General features: G+C 42.5%; 1 protein-coding gene across 5 annotated transcripts in view; it reads left to right on the forward strand.

Annotated features, from left to right (window-relative positions):
* ADAMTS9 (ADAM metallopeptidase with thrombospondin type 1 motif 9) overlaps positions 1-14,397 on the forward strand; it is a 190,898-nt gene that overhangs the window by 161,233 nt on the left and 15,268 nt on the right. For all 5 annotated transcript variants that reach the window (XM_074198810.1, XM_074198811.1, XM_074198812.1 and 2 more), the window contains 6 exons: positions 2,132-2,326; positions 4,649-4,781; positions 6,603-6,697; positions 7,077-7,171; positions 7,266-7,399; positions 9,541-9,632. In XM_074198810.1, coding sequence (XP_074054911.1) covers positions 2,132-2,326; positions 4,649-4,781; positions 6,603-6,697; positions 7,077-7,171; positions 7,266-7,399; positions 9,541-9,632 — 744 coding nt within the window. The remainder of the gene's footprint in view (positions 1-2,131; positions 2,327-4,648; positions 4,782-6,602; positions 6,698-7,076; positions 7,172-7,265; positions 7,400-9,540; positions 9,633-14,397) is intronic.

Raw genomic sequence — 14,397 nt, forward strand, 5'->3', positions numbered from 1 at the left:
ACCAATGCTTGCATTAAACCAGCTAGGCTTCAACATCTGGCACACTGCCTCAATGGTACACTGGAAAGAACATGAAATTTACTTTCTGAAAAATGGGGATAATGATGCTTACCTCATGGGGTCATTGTGAGGAGCAAATGCGATTGCAAAATTAGAGAATTAAAGAGTTTTAAGCAGCCATTCCAGTTCCTACCCATACACAAAAGGACTATCTTCTATATATGATGAATGATGATCCTATTTCTGCTTAAGTAAATATTAAGGAATTTTAGAAAATAGATGCATTAAGGCACTTTACGGATCATCAGGTATTACATAAATGCTAGCTATTTTCTGTACTGTATCATTTGGGTCCAAATTCTCAACAACCATCCACACATATGACAAGAATCCTTAACCATCCTGGTCATTCTCCTCTAGATCTCCTCAGTTGAATGATGTCTTTTCTAAAATCTAGTGTCTAGAACTGACCAGAATATTCTAGATGTGGTCTTATCACAGCAGACTCTGGCACTTAATATTCAGCCTTATCCTGAAAGCTCTTCTCAATGCCACCGAGACTTTTTTTTTTTTGCAGAGGAGGAGATGCCTAGAATATTATACTGCTAACAGAACTTGCAGTCCACTTATACCCCCTTAGATACCGTCCAGCCATGCCTTCCCAATCTTGTCTTCATGAAGTCAATTTTTAAAACCCTAGTTGAAAGACTTTTCATTTATCCCTGTCCAGTTTCATCTTATTCAGAATCAGGAAATCTGGGTTTAAGGTTATAACTCCTTTTGTCCTTTTGGTCTCTATGGAGCTCACTTTCTTTATCTGTAAAATGTAGGACTTAATCTAGATGACCTCTGAGACTCCTTCCTGTTCTTACTCTGGGATGCTATTATCAGCTGTTTCCTCATCTAGAAAATGGAGGGAGTTGAATTAGATGATCTTTGGTCTCTTCCTACTCTAATATTCTATGATTTTCAGAGTCCTGCTACTGGCACACCCAGTGCCTGAGAATGCCAGTGACTATTCTGGACTATACTGGACTTAACAAGCTCTGCCTCTACTGTCTGTTTTCTCCTGCACTTTGCTGCCATCCAGGGGAAAAGATGAGTGATGCTTCTGGATCTCAAACATTTGAGCTTTAATATGTCTCCCTACACACACACACACACACACACACACACACACACACACACACACACGCATACACAAATACACAGTCATACCCATATATACATATTCACATACATATACAAAAATGCCTGTAAATACACACATGCCCTATTACTACCACTACCACCACCACCATTTCCAATGGAAAGTGCAATCAGCAGCTACTAAGTGAAATATCTCTTCTGATTTCCTTAGATAGCCATATGTTGGCTTAAACAGTAGCTGGTTTTTCTATAGCACCTTCCATGTAGTATCTTATTTGACCCAGACACCCATCCTGTGAGATGGAAACTATAATGCCAGCAGAGCTTCTTGGGGGCAGGACATCATTCTTATTTGTATCCCCTAGACTTTAGTGGGATGAATCAATGAATAAATAAAGGAAGGGAGGGAGGGAAGAAAGAAGGAAAGAAGGGAGGAAGGAAGGGAAGAAGGGAAGGAGGGAGGAAGAGGGGGAAGGAAGGAAGGAAGGGAGGGATGAAGGAAGGAGAGGAGGGAGAGAAAAGGGAGGGATCCTTAATTAAAGCATACAAACTGACTAAGTTGACTAAAAGAAATAGACTTAGAAAAGACCCTAATTCCTAAGGTTTTTTTGTTTTTATTATTCTCCACTATCAAAAGTGTATTACCCTGGAACATAGCAGGCACCAAGATGCTTGTGGATTGACCAGCTGATGTATTGCTGGGTATGTCTGGGAAGGGTTGGAGAGGCGGCTTCTCTACTCCTCTGAGAAGAGTGTGAGACTCCCCCCAAGTGGGGGATCCAGGGTGCTGCTGAGCAGCTAAATCCATCCAAGCAATTGTGTGAACTTGCATGTCTCCGGGGTACCCAGAGCTAACAAAACGAAGACTTTGGGAGGACCGGTCACTGGGTCGGTGGCAATGATGGAGTTAGAAGCCCATTGTGAGTGGCCCTGCTCTTTTCTTAAACCTCTCTCTCTCTCCTTTTACCCTTTCTCTCCACAGTGCTCGGTGACCTGTGGCAAGGGTTATAAACAAAGGCTAGTTTCGTGTAGCGAGATTTACACCGGAAAAGATCATTATGAGTATGGCTACCAGAATACCATCAACTGCCCTGGCACCCAGCCTCCAAGCATCCATCCCTGCTTCCTGCGGGAATGCCCTGTGTCAGCCACCTGGCGAGTTGGAAATTGGGGTAGCGTAAGTAGACGACCGAGTGATTTTTTTCCCCCTGATAAATGGATGGAGGAGTTCTCATCCGGGGCCAGGCAGCCAATCTCTTTTCAGCATTGTTCCTGTTGACACATCCAGGGGTGACTTCCTTTGACAGTAGGGGTTATAAGATTGGAATGAACTGATGAGAGAAGAATGACCCCATCCCTGCTTTTCCAAAATTTACTTCCATTCTCTCCATTTAGCTTCCTATATTGAGGTACACAGAACTGAATCAAACAACAACAAAAACAATAACAAATTCTTGGGGAGTTTTGAAATGGAATGCTTTGAGCTGATGCGTGCGACTAGTACATCATAGTACATGGACCAAACTCCCTTTGCCCATTTTAGGCCAGCCTTGAGGGAAAAGATTGGTCATAACCTAGCAGGAGAAGTAGGGCGTGAATTAGAGAGTGGGGGGAGGGATGAAGGACATGGTGAAGGTGGCTCCAGAGTGAATAGAAAGATAAGTCTCTTATTTTGCTTCTCTATTCTTTTTTCTTTTGGCAAGGCAATGGGGTCAAGTGGCTTGCCCAAGGCCACACAGCTAGGTCGTTATCAAGTATCTGAGGCCCGATTTGAACTCAGGTCCTCCTGACTCCAGGGCCAGTGCTCTATCCACCTAGCTGCCCCTGCTTCTCTATTCTTAATGCATTGTTTGATCTGGTCCTAAAGATGTTCCTTCTGTGTTTAAAAGCATATTGATAAACAAAGGTCTCTGGGCTTGAATATTGTTGCACTTCATGCACTCCTGTGAATATGAACACACATTACCATGCATGGGGAAAAGGGTGACTCAGTGACCAGAGTCCTACCAACTTTGGAGTCAAGAAACCTTGAAGTCATTTCCAGGCTCTGGAGAAGCTTTGCTGGGTGACCCTGGGCAAGTCATTTAAGTTCTTTGTGCCCCAGTACTGACAAACTGAATGTTTGATAGTTATTAAGTAAAATCCACATCCAAAAGAAAATTCAATCTGGTTCCCAGGAGACCACAGGTGGAGAGTGTCATAGGGATGGAAAGACTTGATGTGATTGGCGGAGTACTGGAAAGACCTCCTGGGACTAAATAATCTTCCTATCCTGTGCTGTATGCTAAACTTAACCATTAGAAATGCATTGTTGGGGCAGCTAGGTGGTGCAGTGGATAGGGCACCAGCCCTGGAGTCAGGAGTACCTGGGTTCAAATCCAACCTCAGACCCTTAATAATAATTACCTAGCTGTGTGGCCTTGGGCAAGCCATTTAACCCCATTGCCTTGCAAAAAAAAAAAAAAAAAAAAAAAAGAAATGCGCTGTTTTTAATCTGTGAGGAATCAAAATGCCAGTGCCAGGTAGGTGAGACACCCCTTGCATGGTATCAGCTGCAAGATCCAGTGGACACAGACAAGTTTGGGCTAATTTGGCGCTAGTTTGGGTAGCCTAGGATGGAGGTCACCAGGAATATCAGGAGGAAAGAGGAGGAAATAAGAGAATACCCCCTTCATTTTTGCTTCTAGTTGTCTCTGAATAAACCACATTGGATATTCTAAACCATTTTCTATTCATTTAAGCTCTAAGATTGTGTTATATTTGGCATAAGGACCCATGAAGGCCCTGAAGGAGTTTTCTAGCCATCTTGTGGATAACACTAACTAATTATGGTGGGTCAATGAGGGTTTTGTCCCAGTGCATCAAAGACTATAGACCCAATAGCATTTGCAGAATGTTGTAACATATATGTTATCTCAATTGACACTCCCATCCATATTATTATCCCCATTTTGCAGATGAATAAACTAAGAATGTGAGATTTGATGACTTGCCCAGGGTTACCCAACAGTTCATAAGTGTCTAAGGCAAGATTTGAATTTATGTCTTCCTGACTCCAGGCCCAACATGCTGCCCAATATGCCACTTAGCTGCCCCAAAATATAACAAGTGAATAAAGGAACTAGGAATAAGGATATTAATTACCATTCCCAGTTGTCTGAATTTATTTTAATTCTTCTATTATTTTATATCATAAATTGCATACATGTTTTGAGAACAAGTTTTAGGCTACACCCCTGGCCATCATTTATGCTACCTCCTTAGGAAACAGAATACCTGGTTATGGCTCTGAACGTGAGGTCAAAGCACTTAGATTAATTGGGACACTATATCCTCATGAAAGGGTCCATGGGTATTTTGAGGTCTTCAATCTGCCTTTACTTTTTTACTATTTCACACCTTTTGGGAGGCTAATCTTGGGAAAAAAGACACAGTGGCCTGAACTTGAGGAAGGGGAGACCCTTCAAGGCTTCCCAGCTGACCAAGGTTTGATTTCTAGTGCTCGGTGACTTGTGGAGCCGGCGTGATGCATCGCTCGGTGCAGTGTCTAACCAATGAAGACCAGCCAAGCAGTCTCTGCCTCATTGAGTTAAAACCTGAAGAGAGAAGAACCTGCCACAATAATCATAATTGTAAGTCTGCCTGCTGGAACAGATTGTTCTTTGGTGACTGAAATGGCCTTCTCTCACCTCGGCCCCAACCCCCGCCATGCTTTTTTAGGACATTGACTTCTTAGAAATGATGCCATCTGCTAAAGGATTTTCAGGTGAACAGATGCAGCCTTTGTCCTACAAATAAACAAAACAGTTGCTTTTCCATGAAGACTCCCAGGAATTTCTAGTTGCCAATAGTCTCCCCTTCAATTAGGCAATCAATAAATAATGGTACTAGGGATATGAAGAGAAATAATGAATGAGCTATGCTCTGAAAAGCTTCAGATTGTCTTATGTTATCTATGTGTGTGTCAGAAAGAGTGGGGAGCAAGTGGGGGCAGAAGAATAACCAAGGCGACATCTTGCTTTTTCCAAAGGTCTATAAGATACAATGCCCCAATACAGTCAGAGCAGAACAACCATCCCCCAAAACAATTTTCAAGACTCTTAGTCTTAAGTGAATTCTTTTGGTCTTTCAGAAGCAAGGCCATTCCCTTTCTCTATCTTCTCCTTGGCAAGGTTCCCCATAGACTTCTTCCTAGTGGATCTTGACTCACCAGGACTTTTGTCAAGATTCCTTCCCCTTAGGTGGCTCAGGCTCTTCAGGGTCCCCCTCATCCTTCTTCACTTCCAGGTCTTCCTCTGTGGGTTTTGCTTCATCAGGGTGTCTTCAGTCTCCTCCTCAACCTAGTGTCTGTGAGTATGTTTGTGTGAGTGTGTGTGTGTGTGTGTGTGTGTGTGTGTGTGTGTGTGTGTGTGAGTGTGTATTCTGTCTTCTCTTGACCCCTTCAGTCAATGGTTCCTTGAAATGTTTGATCTATTAATGGATTTTTTTCAGTGGCAACCGATGTGGTCATTTGTTCTCTGTAACTGTCTGCCAAAGGACAGTTGGGAGAGAAAGGGAACAAACATTTATCAAATGTCTGCTATATGCTCTCTATTGAACTTGGTAACTCCTGAAAAAAGTGTTCAGTGAATCTGTGACTGTTTTATTTTTGACTTCCTATTCCCCAGTGCCTGGGCCTGGGCCGTACCTGTAAGAGGTGATTAATAATCATAGAGTGAATTTTAACTGAATTAGTTAAACTTTCAGTGGGATGGGAACACCTTACAGGGGAAGAAGTTTGTGATTCGATCCTTCCATGCTACTAGCTGGCATTGTTTTTGCTTTCAGATGGAATGGGCAAATATAGTAACCTAAGTGATGTTGAATGTGGACTGTTGACCTTGTGCAAGAATCATTGGTGTACATATATTATTTGTCTTTCCTATTAGATGCTAATCTTCTTTAGATTGGGTTTCCAGCATCATGAGATAAGGGAAAGAGTTCTGACATTGGAGCCAGAGGGTCTGGGTTCAAGTCTCACTGGCACTAAATATTTCTATGACCTTGGGCATCAGTTTCTTCTTTTGTAAAATGAAGAGACTGGAGTAGGTGATCCATGCCCTACCTCTCCCATAGCACATGGCATAACAAATATTTGTCAGTTGATGGTAAATAGACAGTCCCCTTCCAGTGGAATGTTGATTTTGGGATCCTACAGCCTGAGCCAATCTGGTTCTGCTGCTAATTGGTCTTGGGCAGATCACTTCACCTTCTTGGTTCTGAGTTTCCTCCTGCAAAAGGATTAGGAATTCCCTTTCAATTCTAGATAAGTGAATGAATGAATGAATGAACAAGGAGTGAGTGAATAAATGAATGAATGAATGAATGAATGAATGAATGACAAAAGCATTTCTTAAGGCTTACTAGGTGCAAAGTGATGTGTGAAGATGACAGCATGCATTTCCCTCCCTCAGGTGAGTTGCCCAGAAGCTGCAAAGAGATGAAAAGACTGAAAGGTGTCATTGAAGATGGGGAGTATTATCTCTCAATCACAGGAAGGATTCTCAAGGTGAATCTCAGGCTGCTGACAAAATAGTCTACCTTCTTTCATTTCTTCTCATTTTTTATTTGCTCCTTTTGATTTGGGGGTGAGGCATTGGCCCCCTCCCCATTATGACTGTTTCAGGGATAAGTGTGTCCTGGATATGAGTGGATGTGGGTGTGTGACAGGGACAGAGAAACAGGGAGAAAGAGAGAAAGAAGGAAGAAGAAGAAGAAGAAGAAGAAGAAACAGATAAAGAGAGAGATTGGAGAGAGGGGGAAAGAAAGAGAGGGAGGGAGAGAAGAGATAGACAGAGCACATCATTTGCTTTGATAGCACCTGGCTAAGCCTCAGGAAAGCAGACGATGCCGGCCCTCAAGGAGCTGCCACTCTCTTTGTCTTTCAGGTCTTCTGTGCTGGAATGCAGTCAGACAAGCCTAAAGAGTATATCACACTTGTCAGCAGCGACTCCGAGAACTTCTCAGAGGTCTATGGGCACAGGTGAGAGGACCGCGGACGCTGGCCATCCAGGTGCTGTGTGATCTCTGCAGAAATGTTCTCCCCCATTAATGGAAAGAATTCTCTTTGGGTTTAGGCTGCACAACCCCACCGAATGTCCTTACAACGGGAGCCGGAGAGAAGATTGCCACTGTCGGAAGGATTACACAGCCGCTGGGTTTTCCTCCTTCCGCAAAGTCAGGCTGGATCTGACCACTATGCAAATAATAAGTGAGTTAGTATGAGGAATAGCATGAAGAATGGTGGGAAAGGGATGGGGCTTGACAAGAGGACAACAGGCTCACTTTATCCAGATCCCGAGGTAACACGGTGTGGTGTCTTGAGTGGTGGACTTGGAATCTGAAAGAAACAGGTTTAAGCTCTTCTGTGGGACACTGGGGAAGTCATTATATCCTGTTTGCCTCAGTTTCCTCATCTGTCAAATGAGCTGAAGAAGGAAATGGCAAAACACGTCAGTATTTCTGCCAAGAAAACCCTAAATGGGGGTCCGACATGACTGAAAATGACTGAACAAATCTAGGCCTCTTTTATCTTTATCCTTCTGCTCCATTGGCCAGTACAGTGTCTGGCACATAATGACTGAGTGAATAATTCATAAATATATGATAAATGGAAGTACACTCCTAGACGTTGCTATCTGCATTTGTGAAGAGTATTTCCCTGCTAGGGAGTTTCTTACACTACCAATTCACAGATCTTTCTTGGCTTCCCTATTAGTCTCTTTAATGTTTTTTATTTTTTTACCTAGCTTGCCCATGATCTGATTTTTAACTCTGACCAGCTCTGTCTTTGGCTAGTTTTTCAGCCAACCAGGGACATTAATCAAAGGAACAGCTGAGAGCAGCAAAATGGCCTAAACATGTTGCAATGAATTGAGGAAAAAACAGAATCATGAATAATTAATTTTTCCTCATTATATCTGATAGAGTATATTGGATTACTTTGCCCTTGAGGTAGATTGAACTTGATTTGCCCTCGAGGTAGATTGAACTTGATTTGCCCTCAAGATTTTAAAAAATTGGCATCACCCAGACTTCGGTCGACTTCAGGGTGTTAGTATTGCAATCTTTGCATTGATAGAAAGAAAAAGAGAGACAGAGACAGAAACAGATTCTTAGAGACAGAGAGAGAAAAGAATGGGAGATAAAGGGAAAAAAAGAATGGAAGGAAGAGAGAATGAAAGAAGAAATGAAGGGAAAGAAAAGGAGATAAAAGAAGAGAATTGAAAGAAGAGAGAAAAGGAGATAAGGGAAGAGGAAAATTAGAAAGAAAGAAAGAGAAAAAGAGAAGGAAGGAAGGAAGGAAGAAAGAAAGAAAGAAAGAAAGAAAGAAAGGAAGGAAGGAAGGAAGGAGATAAAGGAAGAGAAAGAGAAAGGAAAGAGAAAAGAAGAGAAAAGAAAAAAGGAAGAGAAAGAGAAAGGGAGATAAAGGAACTGGAAGGAAGGGAGGGAGGGAGGAGGAAAGGAAGGAAGAACTCTGACCATTCTACCTATAGAGAACTCACGCCACCATGTTGCACATCTGTACAGATGTTCTTCCTTCCTGAAGCATGACAGGGTTTACCGTTGGTGTTGGGCACCTAAAGCTGCTTCAGTCTCTCCTCTGGTGACCCATGGCAATAATCAGGCAGAGACAATGAGAAGCCTGGGCCCCAGGGCTGGCCCGAGTGGACCTGGGCTCCTGGATTGTCTCAAGGTAACTTTCTTTGGTCTGCCATGCTCAAGTGCAAAACCAAGCTCAGAGACGCCAGCCCAGATTCCTGGAACATCAGCCAGCTCTGAGCTGTCTTGTTTTGCTAACTGGATAAAAACTTTCTAAGTCATTAATAATTTCAAGATGCAAAGTCTCATTGCCCTGTGTTTTGGCAGTGATATCCTGTAAGTTTCATAAAACTTAGAAGAACAAATATCTCTTAAGTAGCTGGAAATCATTTTCAGAGCTGCTGGGTCTTTCCCCTTTGCCCTAATTCTCTTATATAGCCATTTCCTTAGCATTCTGGGATTCCTAGGACATCCAATTGTCTTCTGTTTAGATTGGCTATTTTGACAATTTTTTTACGTAGGAATCAATTTCATAGTGATTTTAAAATAATGTTTTGATTTATACATTGAGATTAAAAAAACAGTGCTAGGAGTTCGCTGATCCATCAAAATCCCCACACATCTGGATGAACTCATTTGTTAATAATATACTGAATTGTTTCTTTTTCTCCCATTTCTTTCTCATTGTCCCTTGGTCTTTTGCTCTGTCCCCCACTTCTTCTCTTCCCCAATATCCTGCCAATCCCTTTCCCTTCTCATGTCTCCTTTGTTCCTTCTTCATCCACCTCGACGCTCCCTGCCCTGCTGTAGCCACAGACTTGCAGTTTGCACGGACACACGATGGCCGTCCTGTTCCTTTTGCCACAGCTGGAGATTGTTACAGTGCTGCCAAATGCCCACAGGTATGGCCAAACTCCTTTTGCCCTGATTAACAAAATTTGTTTTTGTTTTTTTGTTTTTGCAAAGCAAACAGGGTTAAGTGGCTTGCCCAAGGCCACACAGCTAGGTCATTATTAAGTGTCTGAGACCGGATTTGAACCCAGGTACTCCTGACTCCAGGGCTGGTGCTTTATCCACTACGCCACCTAGCCGTCCCTTGATTAACAAAATTTGAACTGAATTAGAGAATTCAAACTTCACAGTTCTATAGTCCAAAAGACTCTTCAGTCTATACAACTTACCTACACTCTCTGGCAGGCAGAACAGTCTAGAGCTGGCACCTTAAGGTGGTCGCCCATTGGCCATCTGATTTGGAAGGTTTGAGACTCTTTTCAGAGAGTGTGTGTATGTGCCTGTGTGTCTATGTGTGTCTGTGTATATCTGTTTGTATGTCTTTTTGTGTGTTTTTGTCTTTGAATGTCTATATGTGTATATGTGTATCTTTGTGTGTGTCTGTGTATGTCTGTGTGTATTTGTGTGTCTGTATGTCCTTGTGTCTTTGTCTGTGTGTCTGCATGTACCTTTGTATGTCTGTGTATCTGTGTGTATTTGTGTGTCTGCATATGTGTCTTTGTCTTTGTGTCTGTGCATCTTTGTGTGTTTGTGTGTCTGTATATCTGTGTGTGCATGTCTTTGTGTATCTGCATGTATGCGTGTCTGTGTATCTATGTGTATTTGTGTGTCTGTATCTGGGTGTCTTTGTGTGTCTGTATTTGTATCTGTGTGTGTGTGTCTGTATGTCTGTGGGTTTTTGTGTATCTCCATGTGTCTGCACATCTGTGTGTGTGTGTGTGTGTGTGTGACCCAAGGACTGTGGCTTTCCCCATAACATCCGCCAAAATCTGAAATTCCCAGATACGGCTCCTCTCCAATACTACTTTATGAACCCCTGACAAAGTAGCTTAGCTAAAACCCTCTCTTTATCCTTTTCAAAAGTTAGAAATGTCCTTGCTGGGGTGGCTCGGTGGCACAGTGGCTAGAGCACCGGCCCTGGAGTCAGGAGGACCTGAGTTCAAATCCGGCCTCAGACACTTAATAATGACCTAGCTGTGTGGCCTTGGGCAAGTCACTTAACCCCACTGCCTTGCAAAAACCTAAAAAAAAGAAATGTCTTTGCTTCTTGGAAGATCATTGTTTTATTTTGTGCAGACATTTTTTTTTTAGGTTTTTGCAAGGCAAATGGGGTTAAGTGGCTTGCCCAAGGCCACACAGCTAGGTCATTATTAAGTGTCTGAAGCCGGATTTGAACCCAGGTACTCCTGACTCCAAGGCTGGTCCTTTATCCACTACGCCACCTAGCTGCCCCATTGTGCACACATTTTTTTAAAATTTCACCTTAATATATACAGTTAAAAAAATGACCAGGGCTATAGAACCAACCTTAAGATTTTGGAGAGGTTCTGGAACACAGTAAGAAATCAATGGCCCATGGGGTCAGGAGCTCGGCCCCTGTTTGGACATGAATGGGGGTCCCAATGGGCAGATGGAATCAGCACAAAGATGTTGCCACAGTCTCTTCCATTGGTATTTCCCATGTGGTCACTGGTCTTGACAAGAAATGGGGGTTTGGGGGTGGCTAGGTGGCACAGTGGATAGAGCACAGGAGTCAGGAGTACCTGGGTTCAAATCTGGTCTCAGACAATAATTACCTAGCTGTGTGGCCTTGGGCAAGTCACGTAACCCCATTGCCTTACAAAAACCTAAAAAAAAAAAACACAAAAAAGAAATGGGGGTTGGAGCTAGAATATGGTTCTAATGCCTTGGACCTTCATCAAATAGCCTCCTTGCAAGCCAGTGGAATCGCTCCTACCCAAGATACCCAAAGACAAAAAGAAAATTGCCTTCCCCTTTTAACTACATGTTTTTTCAGTCCAACTTTAAGCAAATGTTGCTAAACACCCAAAGGAGATAAAATGGAAACTTGGGAGGAAAAAAAAAAGAAAATAAGCAGAAAATGATCTAAAGGAGAAACTGAGTCTTTCACCAAGAAGCTAGGAACTTCCAAAGGACAGATTCTTTAGAACTTTAGATGATTTTGAAGCCCTGAAGGAATTTCAAGTGTTTAAGTTTCTTTTTCTTTTTCTTTTTTTTTGCAAGGCAATGGGGTTAAATGGCTTGCCCAAGGCCACACAGCTAGGAAATTAAGTGTCTGAGGTCGGATTTGAACTCAGGTCCTCCTGACTCCAGGGCCGGTGCTTTATCCACTGTGCCACCTAGACACCCCGCATTTAAGTTTCTAATAGATTTAAGCTCCCTACCCCCTCTCTCGGGTATTCTTTTTTTTTAAATTAATTTATTTATTTTGAATTTTACAATTTTTCCCCTAATCTCACTCCCCTCACAGAAGGCAGACTGTTAGTCTTTACATTGCTTCTATGGTATATATACATTGATCTAAGTTGAATGTGATGAGAGAGAAATCATATACTTAAGGAAGAAAAAAGTATAAGAGATGGCAAAATGACATAATAAGATAACGGGATTTTGAGGGCATTCTTAATGGGGTTTTTTCCTTTTGCTTCAATGAGATAAGAATAATAGCTACCAATTAACCCTGTACACAATATCTCATTTAATAATAATGATAGGGGCGGCTAGGTGGTGTAGTGGATAAAGCACCGGCCCTGGAGTCAGGAGGACCTGGGTTCAAATCCAGCCTTAGACACTTAATAATCACCTAGCTGTGTGGCCTTGGGCAAGCCACTTGACCCCCATTTGCCTTTCAAAAACCTAAAAAAAAATAATAATGATAGCTAGCATTTTATATACTTGGGCATCCAGGTGGGCCTGGCCCTATTTTAGAGGCTGAGCATTTAAAGTAAGTAAAAATATGTTCCTGCCCTCTGGAAGCTCACATTCTAATGTGGAAGAGACCATGTGGACATAATTAGATACGAGAAATGGAGCTGAGCTGGAAAGCCATCTCCCTGGAAAGGCACTAGAAGTGAGAGGGACCAGGAAAAGCTTAGTAAAAACTTTTATCTGTCATTTTAGGAGAGGAAAAACAACTTCTCAAATAAATTTGTAGGTAAAATCTTTTGAGATTTAGAACTGAAGGGAACCTTTCTTATTTCATATGTGAGGGAACAGAGTCCTGGCCAGGTTAAGTGACTTGCCCAAGGTGTCACATTTAGTCCCACCAGACCCTCTGACATCAAATACGGTTTTCTTTCCACTGTACTTGGGAGAGTTAAACTGGCAATTGCATTTGGGAATGGTCTTTTAAAGTCTTGACAGTCATGTGGGAATGGGTAGGAATAGAATCCAAGTCTTAGAGGATTTAAGTCCACCATCAATGCTTGGAATTGGGGGCATAATGACCTTTGAGTTCTTTAAGGCTGGGATACCTAATGGGCCCCTTTCTGCTGGCACAGCTGGGCCACAGGCCACAGAGCTCCCTTTGGATACTGTTCGGAGCAGATGTGACCTCATTTTGAAGAGCCTCTGCCCAAACTGGGCTGTCCAAACTGCCTTCTGCTATACTTGAGCTTGTTCCTGATGTGAGTGACCCACTTTCTGCTGCCCTGGCCATTTAAAGAACTCAGCAGATTGCCCGTGGCTGACACAAGCACTTGGAAAACATGTCCTGTAGGCACGGTCTCCATGGACAGACCAGGGCACCAGAATTACAGAGCAAAGTCAGACCGTAGAGATTGTGGAATCATTCTATAGGTGGAGAAATTGAGGCCGATGAGGGCATCCTAGAGTGTCCCTAGCCCAGTTCTCTCATTTTACAGATGAGGAAACGGATGCTCAAGAAAGGGCCATAGACTCATAGATTTAGACACAGAAAGGACTTTGGTGTCCACCTAGCCCGGGGGAGGTTAGCTTAGGGTTGGTGGATTGTCTCTTGAACTTTTTTCCTTTTTCTTCTTTTTTTCTTTTGGAATTTCAAAGTAATCCGTTTCCTTCATAAATCTTATGTGTGTTATAGATTTTGAAACATTCTGAGAAGGGTCTATAAGCTTCCCCCAACTGCCCATGGGGCCCATAACACACAAAAAGTTACAATCTCCCAGGCTAGTTCACATCTGGCCTGGTACAGTGAATGGGCAGAACTTGCTTAAGTAGACTCTGTTTCCTCATCTATAAAATAAGAAAGTTGGACCCAATCAAATGGGACAAACCCACAATCCTCCGAAGGGCAACTTGAACCAAATGAAAATATAATTGAGAAATATAAAATAAAAATGGAAAATTAAGAAAAAGCCAAAATAAAAATGCAAAACAATAAAACATGTTACATTTTAAAACCCCCTCAGGGATTCTTATGTATGGATTAGCAATTCTGTTTCTATTTGACTTTGGCCCCACTAGATTAGATGACCTTGAAGGTCCCTTCTGGCTCTAAATTGATAATAAAATCCAGCCAGAGTATGAACCGGGTTCCCATGACTCTTTCCACTACTCTATCCTGTCACAAGAATGAGATGAATTAAAATGCATCACATAAAATGAATCCAAGCTTACTTATGCCTAAACTTTTTCCTTACCTTCTTCAATAAGGTAAATGTCCCTTTTCCTTGCTCAAGGGTATATCTACCAAATGGCCCCCTCAGAGGGTTATGAAGCGTGGCCAATCTGCCAATGGACAGAGGCCATCTCAGCGGGCCACCAGGGCTACTCAAGGTCACAGTGATCTGAGCTCGTTCGAAGTCATTGGCTTTTAGAAGGAACTTGCCCATTCCTTCAGATCACCGTCAGCATGCCTAGAGACACAGGCAAGGT

The sequence above is a fragment of the Macrotis lagotis genome, chromosome 8, assembly GCF_037893015.1.
Source record: "Macrotis lagotis isolate mMagLag1 chromosome 8, bilby.v1.9.chrom.fasta, whole genome shotgun sequence".
NCBI lineage: Eukaryota > Metazoa > Chordata > Mammalia > Peramelemorphia > Peramelidae > Macrotis > Macrotis lagotis.